Genomic DNA, 23,054 nt, shown 5'->3' with positions numbered 1-23,054 from the left:
AATTTAGTTTTCCAGTGTCTGGTGAGTGTTTTCCATTTCCATCTCATTGTACTGTACTTAGGCATGCATAATGTGCACCATGGTTTTTGATGGAAAAAAGCAACATAATGCGCATAATGCATACATAATGTGCAGAACAATTCAGGTTCCAGAAATGGCTTTCTTAGTTGTAGGTCGTAAAGCTGTTGCTACACTGATCAAGAGTGAATGACATCATACCTATTCAATGAGTCAACTGTTGTTATGTGGACCAAGCTGAGAATATCGTCTTCTGCATACAATGAGTCACCAACCCATGCCCCTCCCCCCTTCACGTTCTCCTTCCACTTTGCATTCCAAAGCTTTCACTTCTGTAACCAATGACAACAGGGCTGCGACTCAAAAATTTGACATGGTGAGGCAAGTGTAACGGTGGAAACAAGAAAAGTTTATAATATTCCATGTCATGATCCAGTGCCTTCTGTTCATGCCATCAAATCATGGATGAAGAACTTTGAGAAAACTGGTTCTAAAGATCGGATTAGGCAAGTGGTGGCTCGAATTCACGTGGCCATGCTGCGCAATATGATGATTAATACTCAAATGACTGCTTATACATGTAACATACATTGTTTTTGAAATATGTTTTTACAGCAAATGCTCGCTGTGCCCTGACTCCATCATAACTGAATGGTAAAACATGGGCTTCATGTGTTACCTCTGATGCAACAACTAACTATATCCAATATTGCAAAATCACCCAATTCATTGCCAAACCCATGTACAGTGGAACCCCAATTTTACGTTTCTGGGTTTTACATTTTTCTTGTTTTATACTTTCAATCTTGATGGCTCCAACATAGCAAAATATTACAAAAATCGAGGTTCCACTGTACATTTAATGAAAAGGGCTAATATAAAAAAAATGTGAAGGGGAAAGGAAACTCACCAGAATTGGGAATATTTAAAATCCACTCTAGGACCATGATAAAATTCAAGTAAAATTCCCAGTTTTCAAGGCGAATTTTCCAAAAATTCAAGGGTACATGCAAATGTCTTCTCTATTTCAATCATACGTATTACTACCGCCTCTTACCACCCACACATGTACACACAAATATATTAGCAATATAAAGGGTTTGTGTGATTCAAATGTTTCCAAAAAATCTAATTAAATTAAATGATATATGTAATAAAAAATATTTAATTTATGGTGTGGAGTTTACTTTTGCCATTTAACATACTCAGACTCGAAATAAGTCTACGAACACAAGTCACAAATGTTACGGAATGTACTAATCTAAGAAAAATATTAATTATATGAAAATTTCAAACTCAAACACTTAACTTACCAACTTCAAGATATCTTACGCAATAATTTTCCATCTGTCAGATAGAAACGAGCTGCAAAGGACACTAACAAAGGACACTGATTGAGAGAATTCTGTTATATTTTCCATGCACTCTTCTTTTCCTTCTTCGATAAAAATTAGGGATGGGCCGATACCGATAAAGTACCGATATAAAATTTATCGATACCGATAACCGATATAAAATTAGAAATGGTCCTTGAAGAACCTGAAAGTTCATTGACCTCCTTAATAAATGTGTATTTCGAGGTGACACTGCAGTGAAAGAGAAGTTGCATATTTAGACATTTTCTTTTTTAGAAAGTAGGGCATGGAGAATATCCATAAAAATTATAACAAAATGGCAAAATTTTGCACTAAATTATCAGATATTTATCGATATATCGGATCGGTAATTTTACCGATATGCCTATATTGGCCAATACCGATAGAGTACCGATTAATCGGTCCCATCCCTAATAAAAATAAAAGCTAAACTTTGAAAAACATGCCTCAGCACATTTATAAATATGTACACATTCAATGAGATTTGGATTAATAAAAGTTGCAATTTTTCACGTCTATGGAGAAAAATTCATTCCGAATGCATGTATAATTCCCAGAATACAAGGAATTCCTGGTGAGTAGCCACCCTGGTTTCACAAGGATCCTCCGTCACATAACACCACCTAGGCATGGAAGGTACAATTTTTATTGACAGGGAATGTGGTGAAACGTCACGGTGGCGGTAAACATCTAGTGTCAGACGAACATGTTGAGTCGATAAAGAGATTGTTTCAAGCGTAGCCCATGGAAGTCAATACAGGAGGCGAGCAGGCAGCTAGGAATTCCAAGGTCCACTATTTAAGAAGTCGTGCACAAAAGGTTATGTTTGTATGCATACAAGGTGTCGTTGTTGAATGAAATTAAGCCCGATGACAAGCCAAAAAGACATTCATTTGCCATTGACATTCTGCAGAAGATTGATAACGACCTAGATTTTCTATCAAGAATTGTTTTTTTCAGATGAGACAACCTTCCACTTGTAAGGTCATGTTAACAGACACAATGTTAGAATATGGGCGTCAGAGGAGTCGCATACACATTTGGAACATATCCCAGACAGTCCAAAAATGAATGTTTGGTGTGCTTTGATGCATGATGAAGTCATAGGTCCATTCTATTTCGAGGAACAAATGGTAACGGAAAAGACGTTCTTAAACATGCTGAAATATTTTGCAGTTTCCCAATTACGTCATTTACAAATGAATGTGATATTACAACTGGTCACATTGGAGCAGACAGACGGAGTATCTCGCTAGGGAATTTCCTGAACATTGGATCGGACGTGGTGGGCCAATTCCCTCGCCACCCTGCTCTGGACTTCTTTATTTCGGGGTACATCAAAGGCATGGTGTATTCTGGACAATAGACAGATGATCTAGAAGAACTGCAGAACCATATTGCAAATGCTCTTGCTTCTTTAACCCCTCAGATGCTACAGAACACATGGCTGAAGATTGAATACAAGCTGGACATTCTCCGTGCAACAAATGGAGCTCATGTTTAGCTATACTCAGCTGTAACTGCTTCCAATAAAACTTGGTTAAGTTTGCCTTCAAAATGTATATTTTCGTTTCTAGCTACTCCTTACCATATTAAAATAACACACTTTAAAAAACTGTCAGACCCACTCCGGACACCCTGTATTTTAATGAAATTACATATATGTCATAGAGAGAGTTTTAGACTTTTCAGACTTTCATACTGTGACTCTGGTAATGTTCAGAGATATATGTTTTTAGTGTTACATGAGCCTTGAGATATCTCATTAGTAGAGCCACATATTTATGGTGAATGGAAGATCAAGATTTCGGTAAAAAAAACTGTGCATATTTTGGGATCAAAAGCAGTAAATAAAATGGCATTTCAATGTTAAAATGGTGAATAAAACACTAAATTTGATTTAATAACTACAGTGTGAACATCGATTTTACATTTTTCAGGGAACCAAGCTGAAAAAACTTAAAATTTTACACCATTTTCAAATGTTGGGACCATCAAGATTGAAATGTATAAAGCAGGAAAATGTAAAATAGGGGTTCCACTGTACACTTATTACACAAAATAAACAATTCCCTTCTAATAGTACATTTATGTAGCTATCAGAGTATTAAATTTATTATCGTGTTTAAAAAGAGTCCATTTTATCTCAAAACTTTACAGTTTGATCAATTTTCCATGATTTGCATAACTCACAGGATAATTCAGACCTCAGAAGGTGTGTCGGTATATAAACCCAAAATTTCAAGTTTATTTAGCATTTTGCAGTTCATATCACATAATTTGATAAATGATTTTTTTTTTACCACAGGCTTATAGCCTAGTCTGTACTGAAGAAAGCAAGATATAATTTGTAACTCTAGCAATCATAGTTCCCAAGATAAAAAGTTTTATTGAAAACCTTGCGGAATTTTAAATTTCCCACTGAAAATATGCTCAGCTTTCATCCACATAGGGAAAATCAGCCTTGGCATTTAAGGGTTAATAGACTCCAATACACAGTTTTTGTTTCCAATCATGGCATCTACCTGAATTGTATTTACAGATTGCTGCTTCCATTGCTGACATCAATGTTCTCACCCGTGTATAAGGGGAACTTGATTATTGTTAACGCCCACTACAGCGAAACGTGCTGAACCGAAGCATGGAATTTCTGTGCCGGAAATCTGCAGGTTATCTTAAAGGTTAGCACCCACTGAGATGCAGGAAATGCGTCAGTTGCATTCTGTTGCCACATTGCTCTGCGTCTCAGTGGGCTTTAATCTTTATGTGCACACAGCGAATAACTATGTTGGAATTTTGAGTATGTCAATGAACAATGTGTGGAGAAATGGAGAAGTCTATTTTCTGGCACCAGGTAAAACCGCAATGGATGATTGTTTCAAATTTAATTTAAATAAAAAAAAATTTGTGTGTATTCCAATGCAAGGAAAGTGGTTTGCCGTCTTGTAAGTGTTACCAACCTCAGAGATTGCAGTATTACTCACATTTAGTTTACAAATTATTTTTGTGTATTTCAAGATAAGGTTAACAAAATGCATGTATTTATTACATTGACAAGTTTGTAACATTCCAAATATTATATATTTAATTTGGGAATATTACTCGTACTTTTGTACGTTTATAGAGTTTATTTTCGGAGAAAATAATCTCCTCCGCAAAATACGATAGCGCTACGACATTTAGATGGTGTTGCCATCTGTCGTAGATACGCTAAACTATACTCTCCTCCCCTCCCCCTTTTTTTTCTTGCACGATTCTCGATCGTCAGTAACACAGTTCGTATCCGGTCTTCGAAACAGACACATACAGTCAGCTAGCAGCGGAGCAGGGCCGCTTAGCTTGTACGCAATTCCTTCGCCCACGCATTTGCCATGGTGAGATTGGAATACAACTTTGGAAGCCACGATTTCTAGAGTCGTGAAGAGCCGCACGAATGCAGTTGAGTGATCCATGCCATGTGCTTGCGATTGTGATAAGGACCATCAGAAGGATTGCTTCAAGGTAAAGTGGACGTTTGTAGATTTCTTTGATCCTGTTTCCGACTTGCCCTGTTTGAACTGTACAATTACCCCCCCCCCCCTTTTTGTGCGATTATTCAGCAAGCTGTTTGTTCGGAGTTCTTTCTCCAATACATTACTGTTCCTACCCCTTTTTGACTCTTGGATGTGAATTAACGTGCCGAATATATTGGTACAGTGCTTCCGAAAAGTGAATTCTAATTATTTATGCATGCATTTTTGGAACTGAGAATGATACTAAGTGAAAGTACCTCCAACACGAAGCATTAGACGTTTCTGTTCCAATATTTTCGTATAAACAGTCTAATCCCAAAGAAAGATCGGTTAGATTTCTATTCACACGCCCCTTTCGGAGACTGAATAATCAATTGTGACAAAAGAAAATAAACTTTTATTACGCAAGGAATTGTTGTGTGGACCCTGCGAAAAGACAGGAAACAACAGTTTTAAAATCAAGCTTGTCAAATGACAATATGCCTCCCTTTTTCTAATTCTCCCCCCTTTTTTCCACTTTAATAAGTCATATCCCCGCAACACCTTACGCAGTAGCCTCAAAGCCATGCACGGTAAATAAGTATACATATGTACATGTAGGGTACCTATACTGGATTGTACGTAGATGTTGAGGACTGATTTGTTATTGCGGAATACCTCTGTAGATTGTTATTGGCATTGCATTGCCTCTTGTTAAGCAATACAGTTACTGAAACGTTGAATTTCAATTGGACTTGTTTCCTTGCACTCGTTGTTTGTAAAGACTATTTCCCCTCTTTTAAAATGAGAAGTTGAGGGTCATGTAAGAATATTTCATGTGTTATTAGGAAGTCAAGACAAATTAAAATTGTTGAAATAAACAGGAGGTTAAAATTGAAGTCTTCTTTCCTTTATCTTTTGCTTTATTCCGTTAGAGTTAAATTGAACACATTGAATGAAAAGCATTATATATGTATGTATAAATATGTTTTCTTGAATAGGAACCAGGATACTGTCCTCGAATGGTTAAAGTCATTTTTACATCTTTTTGACTGTTCTCTCTCTCTCCCCCTTTCCCCTCTTTATTCAATCTGTTGGTCAATTAGTATTAAGTGAATTAATAGTGAATAAGTATTTTTGACGTAATCATTTGTTACAGGAACGTTGCTGTTGACAATATAAATAAGCATTGTAGTAATTGGAACGGAATCTTCGTGATTTTGACCGTTCCTCGGATTCCTGCGTTTAGCGGAACGCGACGTTGCCTTTCCGTTGTTGGTTTGCATGTTTTGGAACTTGTTTACTCAACGGAAACGTAGCGTCGAAAAGTGTTTGTGACCCTTGTTTGGAATAGGCACTAACAGGGATATAATTACCACGCGCTTCCAAAATAACTACCATTAACTTATCGGGTTTGTTAGTTGCCTTATCCACACGAGCGTCATAAGTTCAATAAATTATAAGCAAAAAATTCTCAAACTTTGAGTGAGGGGATTTTTCGAATGCTCTGTATATTTTGAATTTTCATGCTGAAGCTCATGCAGCAAAAGAACAAACCCAGACTTTTGATCTCCAGATGTTAGTTTCCAAGTACAAAAAGAGGTGTTGGCACAAGACTGATATTTGCTCAGTCGTAAATGACAATTTCTGCTGTCAACATGCACCCTTCGCTCGTGGGTTAGGGAGAGACAGAGGATCGGAGACCCATTTGTTTGCTACCTTGCGGCGACCATTAAGCTTTGATTGGGGGGGGGGGTCACTTGTTTTGTTTTCAGGCATAAGTTTGGCAAAGCAGAATACCTCAAGAGTTTCCCCTCTCCATAGAAACTGGACCAGGCTGATTAGTTCAAGGGTTCATTTGATCCTCCCTGCTTTTCGACCCAACGGAAAAGACAACAGGATGGTTGGCCACTCTAGGACCATGATAAAATTCAAGTATAATTCCCAGTTTTAAAGGTGAACTTTCTAAAAGTTCAAGGATACAAGCAGATGTTTTCTCTATTTCAACCTTACGTATTACTGCTTCTCCCCGCATGCCCCACACACACATGCACATATATAATATTAACAATATAAAAGGTCTGTGATATTTCAATGTATCCAAAAATTTTTAATTAAATTAAATTGTATAGCCCTAATATTTTAAATATTTCATTTAAGGTGCAGAGAAATATTGCTTTCAACTTAATGACAATAAAAAATGTACTTGTGAACTATTAAACAGCTTACTATTTCAAATGGTTTTCATTTCTTTTTTGCATATCTGGAATTTTTATGTTGCTATGTTACATTTTCCTCCCTTATATACAGAGCTACTATAAATGATTCATTCGATTTCAAAACACTGTATTTTCCACAAAGTATGCATCGTGGCACACCAGTTGGCAGCACGAATACAGTGCCTGTATAAAATGGCGACAAACTGAGAAAAGAGTTTTTGTGTGTTGGAATATGCGAGATGTTCATCTGTTATTGCTGTTGCAGCGTGCATTCAGAAGAGAACACTGGTAGAGCTCACAGAATCCATCAATGCTTCTCTGATGCCCAATGACAGGGGACTGCTACAAAATGTATGGGTGAAACTCTACTACCACTTGCATGTGTGTCATATGGCCAGAGGGGCACACACAGAACATTTGTAGAATGTGAGGAAAACTTGCAGTTATTTTCATGTATCTTCATATCTCTAAGTGCAATACTTTGGAAAATACAGTTTTGAAATCGAATGAATCATTTATAGTAGCCTGTATTTACCTGGCCTCTGTAAAGCAACATCGTTTCTCTCATTGAGACATGCCCTCATGGAGGCATTATAATGCTGTGCAATGTGATTTATAATCAACCCAAATTTTTCGGACATGCAACTATCATTCATTTTGTAACATTCAACAGTAACAAGAAGTGACGTGTACTGTAGAATCGCTGTACTACAAATATTATCTCTTAGTATCTTATGGCTGGGAGGGTCACAGAGAACTCTGACATCATTCTAAGACAGTAAATGGAAGAATAATGATTGTAGGGGGTGGTTTCTACAAACTCTACTATGGTGTTCATGTATAACCATGTCAGTAAGTGTGATACCCCCTGGAGACATACATTAACTGGAGTTCATCTACAGTAAATTCATCTGTCACACATAGGGGCAACGCATCGAATTTACTTAAAATAATATAAATAAAAATTCGGTAAGGTGCATATGATTTTGTGGGTAAAAAAATGTGTGTGTGTGTGTGTACATAATTAAATTCCTAAATAATAAACTTTGTAATGAATAACCACTAAATAATACTTTGTAATCAATAACCAATGTTACAAAAGTATCTAAGTTTGGTGCCACAAATGCAAAACTGGGAAAATTAAAAGTTTTGTACATGAAAAATCACATCTGTTTTTTTGGGGGGGGAGGAGAGAGAAAAGTAACAATTTAATATTTACTAGTTCTTAGTTCTTATACCTCTTTACTAGATAACTACGAGATCTAAAGAAAATTAAATTACAAAATAAGGGTGAAAGTCTATTACAGTGTGTTTCAAAAAGAATATACGTATTACAAAGTATTATTTTGTCCAAACTATCGATCGCTGCACCCCGGCTCGGCTATTAGAGAAACGAATACATAGTCTAGTTTATATAATAGCCACTAGATGTCAGTTGTGTTCTGCTTGGTAACTGTCAGTTGTTTGAAATGGCTACTCCGCAGCAGAAATCATTTTGTGTTCTCGAGTTTGCGAAGTGCAATTCCGTGATTACAGTGCAAAGACGTTTCAGGTTGAGGTACCAAATTGATCCTCCGAATGGGTGGAACATTCACAGATGGTATCGACAGTTTGTAATTACAGGATGTGTATGTAAAGGAAAGAGTCCTGGCTGCCCTCGTGTTCCTGAAGAAAATGTTGCACGAATTCAAACTGCTTTCCAACGTAGCCCTTCAAAATCAACTCGTCGTGCCAGTCGGGAGTTACAACTTCCTACAACAACAATTTGGCATGTTTTGAGACGTCGGCTGGTTATGAAGCCGTACAAGGTACAGCTGTTACAAGCTCTGCGTCCTGATGACAAACACAAACGTGTGGCATTTTGTAACGAGATTCTTGATGCTATTGACAATGACAACACTTTTGCACAACGCATCATGTTTAGTGATGAAGCTGCATTTCATGTCAGTGGTCAGGTAAACAAACATAATGTTCGCATTTGGGGCCTACAGAACCCACATGCATTCATTGAACATGTACGAGATTCGCCCAAAGTGAATGTGTTTTGCGCGATATCCCGATCATCTGTTTACGGCCCATTCTTCTTTGATGGAAACACGGTTAATGGTCAGCAGTATCTCTCTATGTTACAAAACTGGTTGTTTCCGAGGCTGCACGAAGACAACTTCATTTTTCAACAAGACGGTGTACCCCCTCACTGGAGTCGCCAAGTGTGTGATTATCTGAATGAAACTACCGAACCGTTGGATTGGTCGTCAAGGAGCTGGCGACTTAGCATGTATCAGCTGGGCTCCACGGTCACCGGATTTGACACCCTGTGACTTCTTCCTGTGGGGTTTCATTAAAGACAATGTTTATGTACCACCACTCCCACAGAACCTGGAAGAGTTGAAGAACCGGATCCGTACTGCCGTAACATCAGTGACGAAGGACATGCTTGCCCGAGTATGGGAGGAATTTGAGTATCGATGTGATATTGTTCGTGTCACTGCTGGAGGACATATTGAACATCTGTAATCTGAACTTGAGAGGTTCGTAAGTATGTGTGTCAAGTTTCATCTTCGTATGTCTTAAAGTTTAATAAATATATGCATGCGAAATACGTATATTCTTTTTGAAACATGCTGTATTTTAAAGCATACACATGTGGAAGGTTCACAAATTATGAGTTAGCTTATCCTATAGCTTAGTGTAGTTGCACAAATTCTAATTCTAATTAATTTCTAATTTCACAAATTAGAAACTGCCTCAATTCTATGTTTAAAAATTCCCAAAAACTAAATGAAAATTAAAATAAACTCCTTTTAGAGAGCCAGTATATAGTGTATAATTATCAAAAGATTATAAAAAGTAATATACATTCAAGTACATAAGAAATAAATATCAACTGAACAGAATTTTGAGTCACAGAGAAATGAGCCAATCCTGGGTGAGTTTAGCCGGTTGGTTACTTTGGTAAGTAGCTCTTAAGTGATGCAGGCACTGGCAATGCATCCATCTCAGCTTGAAGAAATTTGTACACCTCTTCCCAACCATAAGCATGACCGTAAACCGCCACCATGAAAGAAACAAGGCATGCAACAATCAACATGGTTACCATCCCATTCCATAAACTGCTCACCTCATCCCTTGCTCCATCAGAGCTCCTTCTTTTGCCACCAAATAAGCCGAACAGTCTGTTGGGAGTTTTCCTCTGTCCGTCGTTCACTTCACGGAGGGGTGCTCGTGGTGTGATATTTAATTCAGAAGCCTGAAAAAGTAAAGGAATTTTTTTGTTTAGCAGCACATACCTATGCACACCAATGTGCAAAACTTCCATGTTCAAACTACAGCTGAGCAGATGCCAATATATTGGTATAGGCCGATGCCGATGGTATCAGCAATGGTTAAAATTTAATCACCAGGGCCCGGAAGTTGAGAACAGAAAAAAATATGAGAAAAAGACCCTTCAAAATAATGTTGAAATTGGAGAAAAAGACCGAAAAAATAAGATAAAAAGACTACAAAATATGTTGTTTCTCTGCTCATGTAGAAATACAATTTACAATATTTTTTGACATGTTCCGGTCTGTTCCCAGGTATCACATACAATACCAACATTAATCAAAAATGTAAAAAATGATAAAAGTTTTTGAGGAGCCCGACAAACTTTGTTGAAAAATAAGCTGGGATACTGTTTTCATCTCCTTCGCCCGTGCAATGGCTCTCAAATGTTTCTCATGACCTATGTGCTGCTGCACATGGAATCATTTTTCTGCAGAAACTTTTGTGGTACAGTCTGCATATATTAGAAGGTATTGATTGCACAGTTATTCATGCTGTTACCAGTTGAGCATGTTCTAGAAAGGCCCATCCCAGTGCGAGGATTTATTGCTTTTAATCCAATCTTGTATTAACACTTTAGCTGCCATGGGCATTTCAGCAAATTGTCTATACCATGCACAGTTGTACCGCAGGCTGTTGAAGTGTATTTATTTCCAGGAGGCCAGTTGATCCGCCGGCAGTCAAGTGGCTGTTAAATTTGAATTTGTTGTTTTGTAGGGTTCTCTGTGCAGATAACTGTAGTCAATATGGCCTGCTGGGAATAGTATTTTCATTCTACAAGCGCAATATTTATATTATTCATTATTCTTTTCTTTAGTACTAGCTCAAATAATTTTGTGTAAATGAATTATTTCTGTCTATTTCTTCTTACAAGAGAGCCGCTGTGGTTTAGTCATTGTCGAGTGGTTAGCACAGCATGCTACAATGCCAGGGATCCGGGTTTGAATTCTGGTTCGGACATAGATATTTGTGTTTATTCCATGAGAATCCAGAGAAAGTAGAGAAAATTGATGTGTGAAACTTCAGAAAATCGTGAAAACAGGAGGTACAACCTATTTGGAGTATTCATTTTACCCAAAAAAGTTGGTATGGCATCTGACTGTCATGCGGGAGACCCAAGTTCATTCCCAAGGTGGGTGATATAAGGTCAGAATTTTTCAGACTTTGTCCCCACATCAAGCGGCTCATGGGCTCACCAAGCCTCGAATCAATGGGCAACCTGGGAAGGGGGAGGGGTAAAGGCTGCCTAAGCATGTAGATGATCACATCACCTCCAAAATGGCCAAGATCAAGAATATGTGGTTCCCAAAGTGTGCACCGCAACACCTTGGGATGCCGTGGCTGGATTACAAGGGCATCGCTAAATGTTCCAATATTTTCACTGCAATGATCTGTTCCAAATATGTGCTTATTTAGTACTTTTACACATAAAATATTTCTGAATTTGACATATGTGTTTTTAACTTCAGGCAAGCAACCTATTCTAAAAAAGACTACAGATTCTCCCGTACTTCCACAACATCCAAACATAAACCATCACCTCACTGGAATTCTCTAAAACTGACAAATAATAGTCAATTAATATTTATGTTAATGCCAATAAGCCACTTTTAAAGTCCTCTCTCTGAAATCTCGAATTTACTGGGTACACTCAGACATCCAAGTAGCAGACCTCCATGGTGGAGTGGTTAGCACAGTGCTCTATGATGCTAGGGGTCCCAGGTTTGAATTCCTTCTTAGGCATGAGTGTTCTTTGTCACTCATCCTCATCATCGCAATTAGCCAAAAGTGGGAGAAAGGTGATGCTAAAAAACAAAACTCACATCATCCAAATAATAATAATAATGAGTTCATTAACGCAAGGAGGGAAACTGTGATTGTCTCTCTTTTATATCATCTAAAATAAAGTGATTCCCTCCTCTAGATGACATCTTCAAGATTTCTTGAGCATTTTTTCGCTTGCACTTGTGGAGGCCAGTGAGCAGCAGAGCAAGTGTGTCCCCTTTTTTCACAGAACCACCACCTGTTTCTTCTGCAATTATTGCAATGTTACACTGCACCACTACTTATGAATGAGATGGAGAGAGATTTCCACATCATGAAGGCAATTCTACTTTTCACCACTCTTACAATGCTACATACTACAATACCATTGCTTACTCTACAGTCTGCACATGCACACACTTAATGCTTAATTCAATATAAATGACACAAGAAAGAAAAAAAAATCAACTTCACTTGCAAAAATTTTCACTAAATGATTTTACAAAGTGCACAGTCAAGAAGGATGTGTAGAGAACTTAAAAGGAATCAAGTCTCACAGTAAAAAATAATAAAAAAAACGAACAGTCATTATGAAAATTGTGTAACAGCAATTTATTAAATATCTGATGGAAGGAATATAAAGTGAGATGCACAGAGAAATGAAATTTTGTATTCGTTTAGAGATAGGAAAAGGAAGTTTTGTAAAATCAACTCACCTGTGACCTTCCATTTTTCCCTGGAGTAGGAGGACCTGGCTTACTGTAGAGTGTCTGAAATTAGTGAATGAGTGACATGATTCAAATTATGGGTAGATAGACAAACAGCAACAAATATACAGTGAAGAAAAACTGTTTAAAGATGGGAAAGACTCCCTAGAATAGTTAACTCTGATACACTTACTATTCATTTTTCCGTAAAAGTTTTTTTCAACGATCGATTTTGCCACTCATCTGGTGGCTTCTTCAGACGAGTGGCGAAATCGATCCCTGAAAAAAACTTTTGCGGAAAAAATTAATAGTAAGTGTATCAGAGTTAATTGCCTATCTCCGCGTAACCGCCAAACTGATATCTTTAGATGCAACCTAGAATAGGCTTTTGTATTCTGCAGCTTGTGAAGTGCAATTCAATAATTAAAGTTCAGTAGACATTCCAGCGACAATTTGGATGTGGGGTATGTGCCACTACTACCTACCAACCTAATGGCCTTGAGATTGCAGCTGTTGTATCCATTATCCACGTGTTGACCAGTGTGTGCCATGTAACAAATAGGGCCCATAATAAGTACTTTTAGCGCATTGTACGATAAAAGAAACAACTTTAAATCTTTTATGTCCACCGTATTCTCTGCTATGAGATTGCCCATGCGACTAATTGTACATGTAGTTGTCTATCTTACTTATCACTTGTTCATGTTGGTTGCTTTGTTTGTTAGGTTAAATTTTATGGAGCAAATGAGAGGAAAATGGATAGAAAGACGTGATTAAGGAAATAGACTTAGCCCAGGGTGGCTACTTTAGGACGTTGAAAAAATTCAAGCATAATTCCTAGTTTCAAGACGAACTATCAAAAAATTCAAGGGTACAAACAGATGCTTTCTCTATTTCAGCCTTACATATTACCTCCTCTCATCGCCCACGTACACACAGTAACACACCCAAATATATTAGCAAAATAGAGGGTCTGTGTGATTCCAATTTATCCAAAAATTCTAATTCAATTCAATTAAACGGTACATATATTTAAAATATTTAATTTAAAGTGCAGATTTTACATTTGGCATTTCACATACTCCGACTCGAAATACATCTACAAACACAAGTCACAAATGTTACGGGATGTACAAATCTAAGAAAAATTGTTAATTGTACAGGAATTTCAAACTCAAATTTACCTATCAACTTCAAGATATCTTGCAATAATATTCCATCTGTGAGATAGATTGTTCTACAAAGGAGACTAACAAAGTATAGGAATTGAGAGAATTCGGTTTTATTTTCCATGCAGCTTTCTTTTCTTTTCCTTCCTCGGTAAAAAAAAAAACTGTGAAAAACCTGCATAGGGGCATTAATAAATATGTATAAATTCAATGGGATTTCGATTAATAAAATTTGCCATTTTTCACGTCTACGGAGAAAAATTCACGTAGAATTCAAGGAATTCACGGTGAGTAGCCACACGGTTTGCCTTATAAAAGGTACAAACATAGCATTCATACCGAGATGACAATGAAAAACCTGTTTAGCCAGTCCTTGGTCCCCTGAGTACAGTAACTTCGGATGAACGTGAACAATTCTACTTGTGTGAGACTTACTCATCTACATAATGTTCTTTGGGGTTAAAGAGATATATTACACATATGCTTCTCTACCTCACTGGATGAAACAAGTGGAAGATGAAAACACTCAGTTTCTTGTTTTGTTCCCCTGTAATTCGCAACCATGGTGCTACGATGCATTAGTTTACTTGTGAAAATGGGATGTTACGATTGATTGATTGATTTTGTTTATTTTACTTCACATTACTGCAACTTTGGGCTAATCGCAAAAACGAGGAAGAGTGATGATATGATGAAATTGATGAAGAGACACTCACAAAGAACATCCATTCATGCCCAGGGTGAGATTTGAACCCAGAACCATTGGAGTCATACTGTGCTGTACTAACCACCCTGTCACGTAAACCGGCAAATTGCATGTTAGAAGTGTGGAAAAATCATTCTTCCTGTTCAATTCCACACAACAATATTTCATAATTATAGCCTGACAAGTTAAGTCCCGATATGCGCAGATCGCTGCGGAGCACTTCCTATTACGTCATCCTCCCCACCACTCTTCTACTCACTGGTGTGGCGTTGAGAGTACCAGTGGTGCCAACTCAGCAAAATTAAGCTAAAACAAATATGACAAACTATTTTCACTGTTTAGCATGATGGTGCATGCAGGCTCCTATTATATCAGTGGTTCATTTTATTTAATCCGGCCTTTGAATGCATGCAGTGTGCGGATCGTAAACTGTAGTATTACGCACGCACGTTAAGGTTTATAACAAAGAGAAACTACAGGGCGAATGACTTCATTTTCTGAATGCGGCATCAAGCAGTGGCCTCGTTTTTTTTTTCTGAAAGCCGAGTGGGGTGGGGGTTCTTTTGTTTATCGTACAACAATCACTACGAGAAGGCAATCTGATAACACGCTTGCTTGTGTTCTTTATTAAAGTATTGAAATGTTCTTGCTCCTTACTCTTGGCTGCATATTTTTGAAATGCAAGCTCCTCTTTTATATATTATCGATATCAGTATGCGAACAATATTTCACCGTTGCTTAACCCTATCTTTCTTTATGTGACATCACAACTGTAGGCACTATTTTCACCCCGGTCTGACCTCTTCAATCGTGTGGAAGAGGTTCTTGTTTTCGGAGGCGTTTCACTACTGTTGAAGTGGTGTGTTTCGTGTGTGTGTTTGTGTGTGAGAACAATGGTGAGTGCGTGAGGCAAATTATGTGAGTGTTTTCTCTGAAAATCAAATCATGCCGGGTCCAACGAAATCCACAATCTGCTCTGGAAGGCCCCTTAGAGGACAGGCCAGAGAAATTGTTTACAATGTTGCAACATATTTGCGAAACCTGAAGAACTTAAATAAACTTAAGTATAATGTTGTCGAGTCCACAAGCGCCACCATGGGAGTATCTAAATGGATGGTTTCTCAAGTTTTAAAAGAAGGAAAAGAGTCGTTGGCGAAAGGTGAGCTGAATTTCAGTACTCAGGTAGAAAACAGCCTAGGAAAAAGCAAATACAAGCAGATGATTTTGCTAAAGGTGCAATTAGGTGAAAAATCCACGACTTTTACACACTATAGAAAATAGTTCCAACATTACGAAAACTCACTACAGCTATAAGACAAGACGACATATTAGATTGCAGCAGTGAATATTTACGCTGTCTTTTAAGGTACATAGGGTTTAGATGAAAAATATGTCAGTCAAGGAGAAAGATTCTGATTGAAAATCCCAACATTGCTGAGTGGAGTGCATAATATTTAAGGGACATTCGTGACTACAGAAAACAAGGTAGGTCAATTGTGTATGTTGATGAGACCTACATTCACGCATCACATTCAGTATCAGCATGTTGGCAAAGTGAGTGTGAAATAGGGGTAACTGAAGCTATTGGAAAGGGGCCATGTCTTATTGTCGTCCACGCAGGAGGAGAACTTGGGTTTGTTGATAATGCTCTATTAGTGTTCAAATCGAAGCAAAAGAGTGGAGATTATCATGATGACATGAATAACAGAAATTTTTCAAAATGGGTCGACGAAAAACTGTTACCTAATCTTCCCGAAAACAGCATTGTTGTCGTTGATAATGCTAGTTATCACAACGTTCAAATCAATAAAAAAAAACATCTATGTCTTCACTTAAAAGTGACATTGTGCAATGGCTCTCAGCGACAGACAAACCTGCAAACGAAACTGAAATTGATGCGGAAAATAGTGAAAGCATTGTGGACAATGAACAAAAGGCAATTGTACTTAAAAATTCAAAATGTACCTTATGCAAAACCGTATGCGATTGACACAAAATTTAAAAATGCGGGGCACACCATAATACGACTTCCACCTTACCACGCAGACTTAAATCTCATTGAACTTGTGTGGGGGGAAATCAAGGGTAAGGCAAGGGAATTCATTTCGGATTCACTGGATGCAAAGAAAGAATTGCTGGGAAAATTATTTAGTGAATATTCTGTACAGAAACGGATTAAATGTTGTGAACACGTGAAAAAAATTGAAGATTCTTACTTTGAAAGGGATGGACTTATGGACGAGTGTGTAGATGAACCCATAATTAGACTTGGTGAAGCCGATTCAGACACGGACACAGATTCATCGGTAGACACAGACTCGGATGAGTGGGAGAGTGAAACTGAAGAAGGAGAACTGGAAAACATTTAGAAGGTGAGCTCAGTTCTATTGTTTATATATTTTTCATTTTTCAATCGTTTTATTTCATACATTTCTTATGCTGGTAAGAAATATCCCTACTATAACTTAATTCATTTAAGGTTTAAAGGGAAAATATCAAAATGTATTTAGAATTTAGTGTAATCAATAGGTAGCGTAGGTGAGGGGATACTAATTTATGCCTTTCACATTCAAATTTCGTTAAAAATTCTCAGACGATTCCGCTCCCTCCAGGTTGCAACACCACGAACCAACGTCCCGGCAGACAATGGAGTGGGGAAATGTGATGCGAAGTGCGCAAACAATGGATTATAACACCTTTAAGCCTTGTTTCCATGATTATGAAAAACTAAATATGCTGACCAAGGCAGTAATTTATTTTATTAAAAACATAAACTAAACGTAACGTTTCAACCTTCTAGCAAGGTCTTCTTCAGACTCTGTATCAAGTACAAAAGTAACAAGATACAAAAACAGGGTATTATATATACACAAACATTACTCCCTCCAGACTATTTAGAAAGTTGTTGGAACTTTCTAGCAGGTAATGTTTGTGTATATATAATACCCTGTTTTTGTATCTTGTTACTTTTGTACTTGATACAGAGTCTGAAGAAGACCTTGCTAGAAGGTTGAAATGTTACGTTTAGTTTATGTTTTTAATAAAATAAATTACTGCCTTGGTCAGCATATTTAGTTTTTCATAAACAATGGATTGCACAGTCTTGTTTTTAAACTTGTGAAGTTATCGTAAAATTTGAGAACCCACCTGTTGATAATTCTGTTTGTGCAAGGTACAAAAAAAATTAAGAAACTGACTTCTTTGTGCAAGGAAAATCAACTGCTCTCCAAGGTATTATGGGAGTGACAAGAACTGGAATTTTGTGTTGATGTGTGCCATGCCACGTGATGGTGCACACACTGAACATTTGTAGTTGTGAAAAAATTGCTTTTGTCCTGCAGTTGTTCAATCAAGTTAGGTCCGGAAGCCATATAGAATATGTCTCTAACTACAAAGAACATTATCAGGCTGGCTACAAACAAGCAGAAATGAAATTCCCTGACTTTTCCAGGTTTTCCAGGACAAAATTTTCATTTCTCCCTGACAATTATAAACTAAATAAACTAAGTACAATAAATTACTACTGATATTCTCGTCTTACTTATGCCTAATCAGTAGGAAACTTGATTTTTTTGTTATTTTTTTTCTAAATTGGTGCCGTTCTGCCCCCCCCCCTCATCAATTCACATTTTCGTTATAGTGCATTTCTGGGGAATATACCTAAATTTAAACTTTCATGGCATTTTTAAAGTACTGTTTCAAATTTTAGGTCTCGTGGGCTTTTGATAACCTTGGAAGATATTTTGGGAAAGTCATTTTCCACGCCCCTTTTTGATTTTAAGGTAAGGTTTTAGATAAGAGGATTTTTCCCGATATATACTGAAGGGTGCATAATGGCATACTTGGTGGTGCACCCACAATTTATAAATCAATCAATCAATCTCACATGACAGATACAGATATATTACGGCACCAAAAATTGGCATTATTATTATTATTTTTTAAATTTTCCAAAATTCGTGTTTTTATTTTAGAATATTTTCCTGCCAAATATACCAAAACGAATACTTCCATTGTGGTTTTAAACTATCAATTTCAATTGTAGGTTACATTGTCTACATATTGTTGTGACAGTTTGATATGTTCGAACCGATTTTTAAGGAAGATATTTTCCATTATTTCTCGCTCTACAAATGCCGATGTTAAGACTCCCCTGTGGCGGTAGGTGAGCACTCAATCCCTGCCAAAATCACACCACTTAGCTCGGTAATTCAAAATAGTTCTTGCACCACAAATACGGATGATGCGGCTTCCATGCGACGGTAGATACGCACTCGATCTCCTGTCAGAACCCCGCTACTTTGCTCTGTGGTGCAAATTGTACTGATAGAAGTTAAAAAATCGTGGGAAATATGTGATTTAATGTGTATATCGGAATTTTTCCATGTATAACATGCATTATAGTTTTCTCTTGGATAAAATGTAGGAAAACTTGCACGTTCTATAGACACAAATATGGCACATTTTGTTTCTATAAGCCTAAAAAAATACAAGAATGTTAGATTCGAAGGTATTTTTTTGTTGTTTAAGTACAGTTTTTAAATTTGGCGAAAAATGCCAACAATTCACATTTTATGCCACATTCGTGTTATTTCACTATTTTGAATGGGTGAAAAATGTTTCCAGACATTTCTGCACATTCCTAAATGCTACCTCGCAGCAATTAACATTTTACACTGTTATCACGTTTGCAAAAAATCAATGTACCTGCTAATTGGAACTTATTTTTGGATGCCCCTCGCATAAATCAGTAGATGAAATGTGAAAATTTAACAGGACTGGCAGAGAAACGTCAATTACTGAAGAAAGTGATATGCTTTTAGGACTAAACGATTTGTGTAATTATAATATTAAAATATTTACATATTTATTATTAGTATTTTACTTCATAACATTGCACATTAACTTGACTCAGTGACAGATTAATATCCATCTCTCACGAGTATAAGCAGACAGGACAGAGGGGGGTGTTAATTGCAATACGAATGTTGCAGAAAACTTGAGGTTTGGAGCATGCGCTTGTCAAATTTTTATAACGTTTACCAATGCAGATTTCTCTTTCACCTTTTTTGTGATACAATTCAACATATATCTTGATTTTTTGGACTCTTCTTGACATTGAAGACTAGTTCAATGTCGTTGTAAAATGCATCGTAACTTGTGCAAAACCAGTATTAAGCCAAGGGGAAGAAAGGAAACCTTTGTAGGGATTGCTACATTAAATAAGGTTAAGTGAGCCAGAAGAGTAATAAAATTCCAGCAGCATATTTCCAGTGGTGCATCAGACTAAGGCTCCATATATGCATGTGATTTTTGTTGGATGTTCCATCTGACAAACATCATAAACGACAACAAATGTCATACTGGAACATCCAAGAAACATCGGATTCATAAAAGCGCAATGCATGCAATTTTTGTTGGATGTCGCAGAATGACAAATATCGAACTGATACGTTCGACAAAAACCGCATGCTTAAACCGAGCCAAAAAGTTTGTTCAATGAAATGTGATACCACAGAAGACAAACTCGGATGCACAAGGCTCTCTGTTTATGCATGCCATTTTCATCAGATATTGCAGTCCGAAGACTTCCAAAAACAATCAATTCCATAAGAGTGCCATGCATGCGATTTTGTAGCATGTTGTAGTGAGACATTTTGTCGAAGTTCAACGATAGTCGGATGGCGATATCCGACAAAAATCATATGCATCAATTGAGCCTAAAATGTTCACCTGATAAATGCTGTACGTACCAGGACATTCAACAAATTACAGGGTTGCATAGCACCCTTATTTGTTTCCATGTTCGTTCAGAATGTCCGACAACTATCATCGGACTATGCCACAGCAGTATGCCCCTCCCCCCTTCATCCTCCTATTTGTTGACAGTCCTGTCCCCTTACTACTCCAATACAGACAAGAAAAAATGATAATTCAATGCATTTTCTACGTAATATTTAGAGGCTTATCATTATTTCTGCCCCTCCGGAAATCTCTCTCTCTCCCCCTCCCCACCTCCCATCACTAGTTTCTGCACTGTAATTGTGTTGCTCAGACCTAGCAACAAGATTTCCTGTTCCCATGCAGCACTTCATAACGACATCTTTCAAAGCAAATGCCTGGAACATTCATTCTATCGAATACAAAAAGTCAATAAAGACAAAATTCCCTGACTTTTCCCTGTTTTCCAGGTCTGTCGCCACCCTGATTATGTTGAGTTTCACTTAAGTCAACTTTATACACAATCTCCTTTTCCTATTAGAACCAATTGTAATGTCTACTGAAAAAGCCAAAGAGATTTATATCATGGACAACATGCAAGTCAAATTCTTCTGTTTTTATATAAAATGCTCTCATTCAACTTCTTTGGCTGAAATCTGAGTATTACAATTTTGAATAAAGTGGTTTGATCTTGGTCATCTCACTAACATACAAAATGCTGAAGAGAATACTAATTCACAGAATGCTAAGATTTTCTAATGTAATAACTATTCAAGCATTTACCTCCCCTATGTCCTTTTTCCTTTTGCTGCTTCTCACAGAACTGACCGAGCTGTCACTTAATTTATCCACCAGCATCTCCCTCGGAGCTACCAGCGAGTCTTCCACTGCACTGCCAGCCTAAGGAAGATAATATAAAACATGTATAGTTCAGGTATTAAGATATTTGATTAGTACAACCATTACAATAAGCCTGATATATAACTGTTCTTCTACAGGAGATGAAAAGATGTAAACGAATTATGGCCAGATTCAAATGTGTTTGAAATATTTTAAAATGTTATTATTCAAGTATTTCATCAGAACTACACCATAACAGTCTCCCGGATTTTGGTTTTAATATTGGCAGATTCACATATAAGTAGAGGCATGTATATTTAGTTTTTGCCGGAAACATCAAATGTGAAATAACACAATATAATTATTGATATTAGGCACACACACACAAGATGTACTATGTAGTAATTTTTCAGCGAAAAATGCAGGCTCGACCAGGATTTGAACCCGCAGAGCGCTGGCCAGGCTCTGGTAGCTCAGTGGTAGAGCAATGGCATGGTTGCCAGAAACCCGGGTTTGAGTCTTGGTCGAGCCCACATTTTTCTCTGAAAATTTCTACATAGTACATCTCCTGTGTGTGCCTAATGTTCAATAATTAACATCTCTATGCTGGGAGGAACTAGGCAACGTCAAAATCTACTGTGTTTCAGTGCGGTAGCACTGGCAGAGACGATTCCATGCAGGTAAAACATCTACAGCGAAAAATCAGGAGAGGCTAGGCCAGCTCAGTAGCTCAGTGGTAGAGCAATTGCACGGTTGCAAGAGACCCGGGTTCGAGTCCTGGTCGACCCTGCATTTTTCACTGAAAAATTTCTACGTAACAAAGTATAATTTTCAGGTTTTTGAAAGGTGTGATGTGAATTTTACTACAATATTTGTCACGAAATAATGCCAAATGCAAAATAAACTTTTAAACACAAAATTTAGACTTTAGTTAACAATGTGACACTTCCTGAAGTCTGAATTATCCTGTGCATTATGCAAATCACAGAAAATCGACTAGTTCTGCTGTAAACATTTGAGAAGCAAAAGTGGATTCCTTTACACAGGAATAAACTTAATACTCTGATAACTAGATAAATGTACCATTTAGGCTCTCTGAAAGCTTCACATGTCATTTTGAGTAGGGATGGCAACAAAATCCAAATGACTGACATCTGGATTTCAAATTATGTGATTTTAGATGCAATGGATGTCTGAGTATTCGGATATCCAAATACAGTCAACTCTCGATTTCACAGTTCCCGGGAAAAGGGTCGTTATTTCGAAGGGGTCGTTATTGGAATTTGCCCCAATTTTCTGCTTAAACGGGGCTCAAACGGACACAAAGATGCATAGGAGATGGTAACACAATTTATCCTGGTAGTTATACAACCTGTTATGCACAGGATGAGTGTTGTGAGAAGGAAAATAGAACATGAAAACGTTTTCACAAAAAATAATGTTACTTTCTTTCAATTGTGCACAGTCGTTGCTTTTCCTGGAAATTCTTACAATTCTAGTTCATGAGAAAGCCGTTTGCACCGAGACCTATGGAAAGGAAAACAATCTCTCGCTTATTGCAAGCGAAACTCGAAGAATCTTGACACTAGTTACACTGGCGCCAGCAAAAGTCGGGAGATAATCGGGCAGAATGAATGTTGGATTTTATACGTGTCTAGTGGAGCATTATCTGTTACAAGATTAACTGGTAAGATTAGATCTCTCGGGAGAAACAACACA

The 23,054-nt window shown here is 37.4% G+C and overlaps 1 protein-coding gene across 4 annotated transcripts in view; it reads right to left on the bottom strand.

Annotated features, from left to right (window-relative positions):
- Positions 1-23,054, bottom strand: part of LOC145987935 (uncharacterized) — a 132,869-nt gene that overhangs the window by 2,481 nt on the left and 107,334 nt on the right. For 2 of the 4 annotated variants that reach the window (XM_083122759.1, XM_083122762.1), the window contains 3 exons: positions 21,279-21,395; positions 12,909-12,962; positions 9,913-10,354 (listed from right to left, as the gene is read on the bottom strand). In XM_083122759.1, the coding sequence (XP_082978885.1) occupies positions 10,052-10,354; positions 12,909-12,962; positions 21,279-21,395 (474 nt within the window). In that variant the 3' untranslated portion in view covers positions 9,913-10,051. Of the gene's footprint in view, positions 1-9,912; positions 10,355-12,908; positions 12,963-21,278; positions 21,396-23,054 lie in introns of those variants that run through there. The other 2 variants (XM_083122761.1, XM_083122760.1) reach the window with 2 other exon arrangements.

The sequence above is a fragment of the Lepisma saccharinum genome, chromosome 5 (genome assembly GCF_977018435.1).
Source record: "Lepisma saccharinum chromosome 5, izLepSacc3.1, whole genome shotgun sequence".
Lineage (NCBI taxonomy): Eukaryota > Metazoa > Arthropoda > Insecta > Zygentoma > Lepismatidae > Lepisma > Lepisma saccharinum.
The sequence above is the reverse complement of the archived record's forward strand: the minus strand, read 5'-3'. Positions and strand labels throughout refer to the sequence as shown.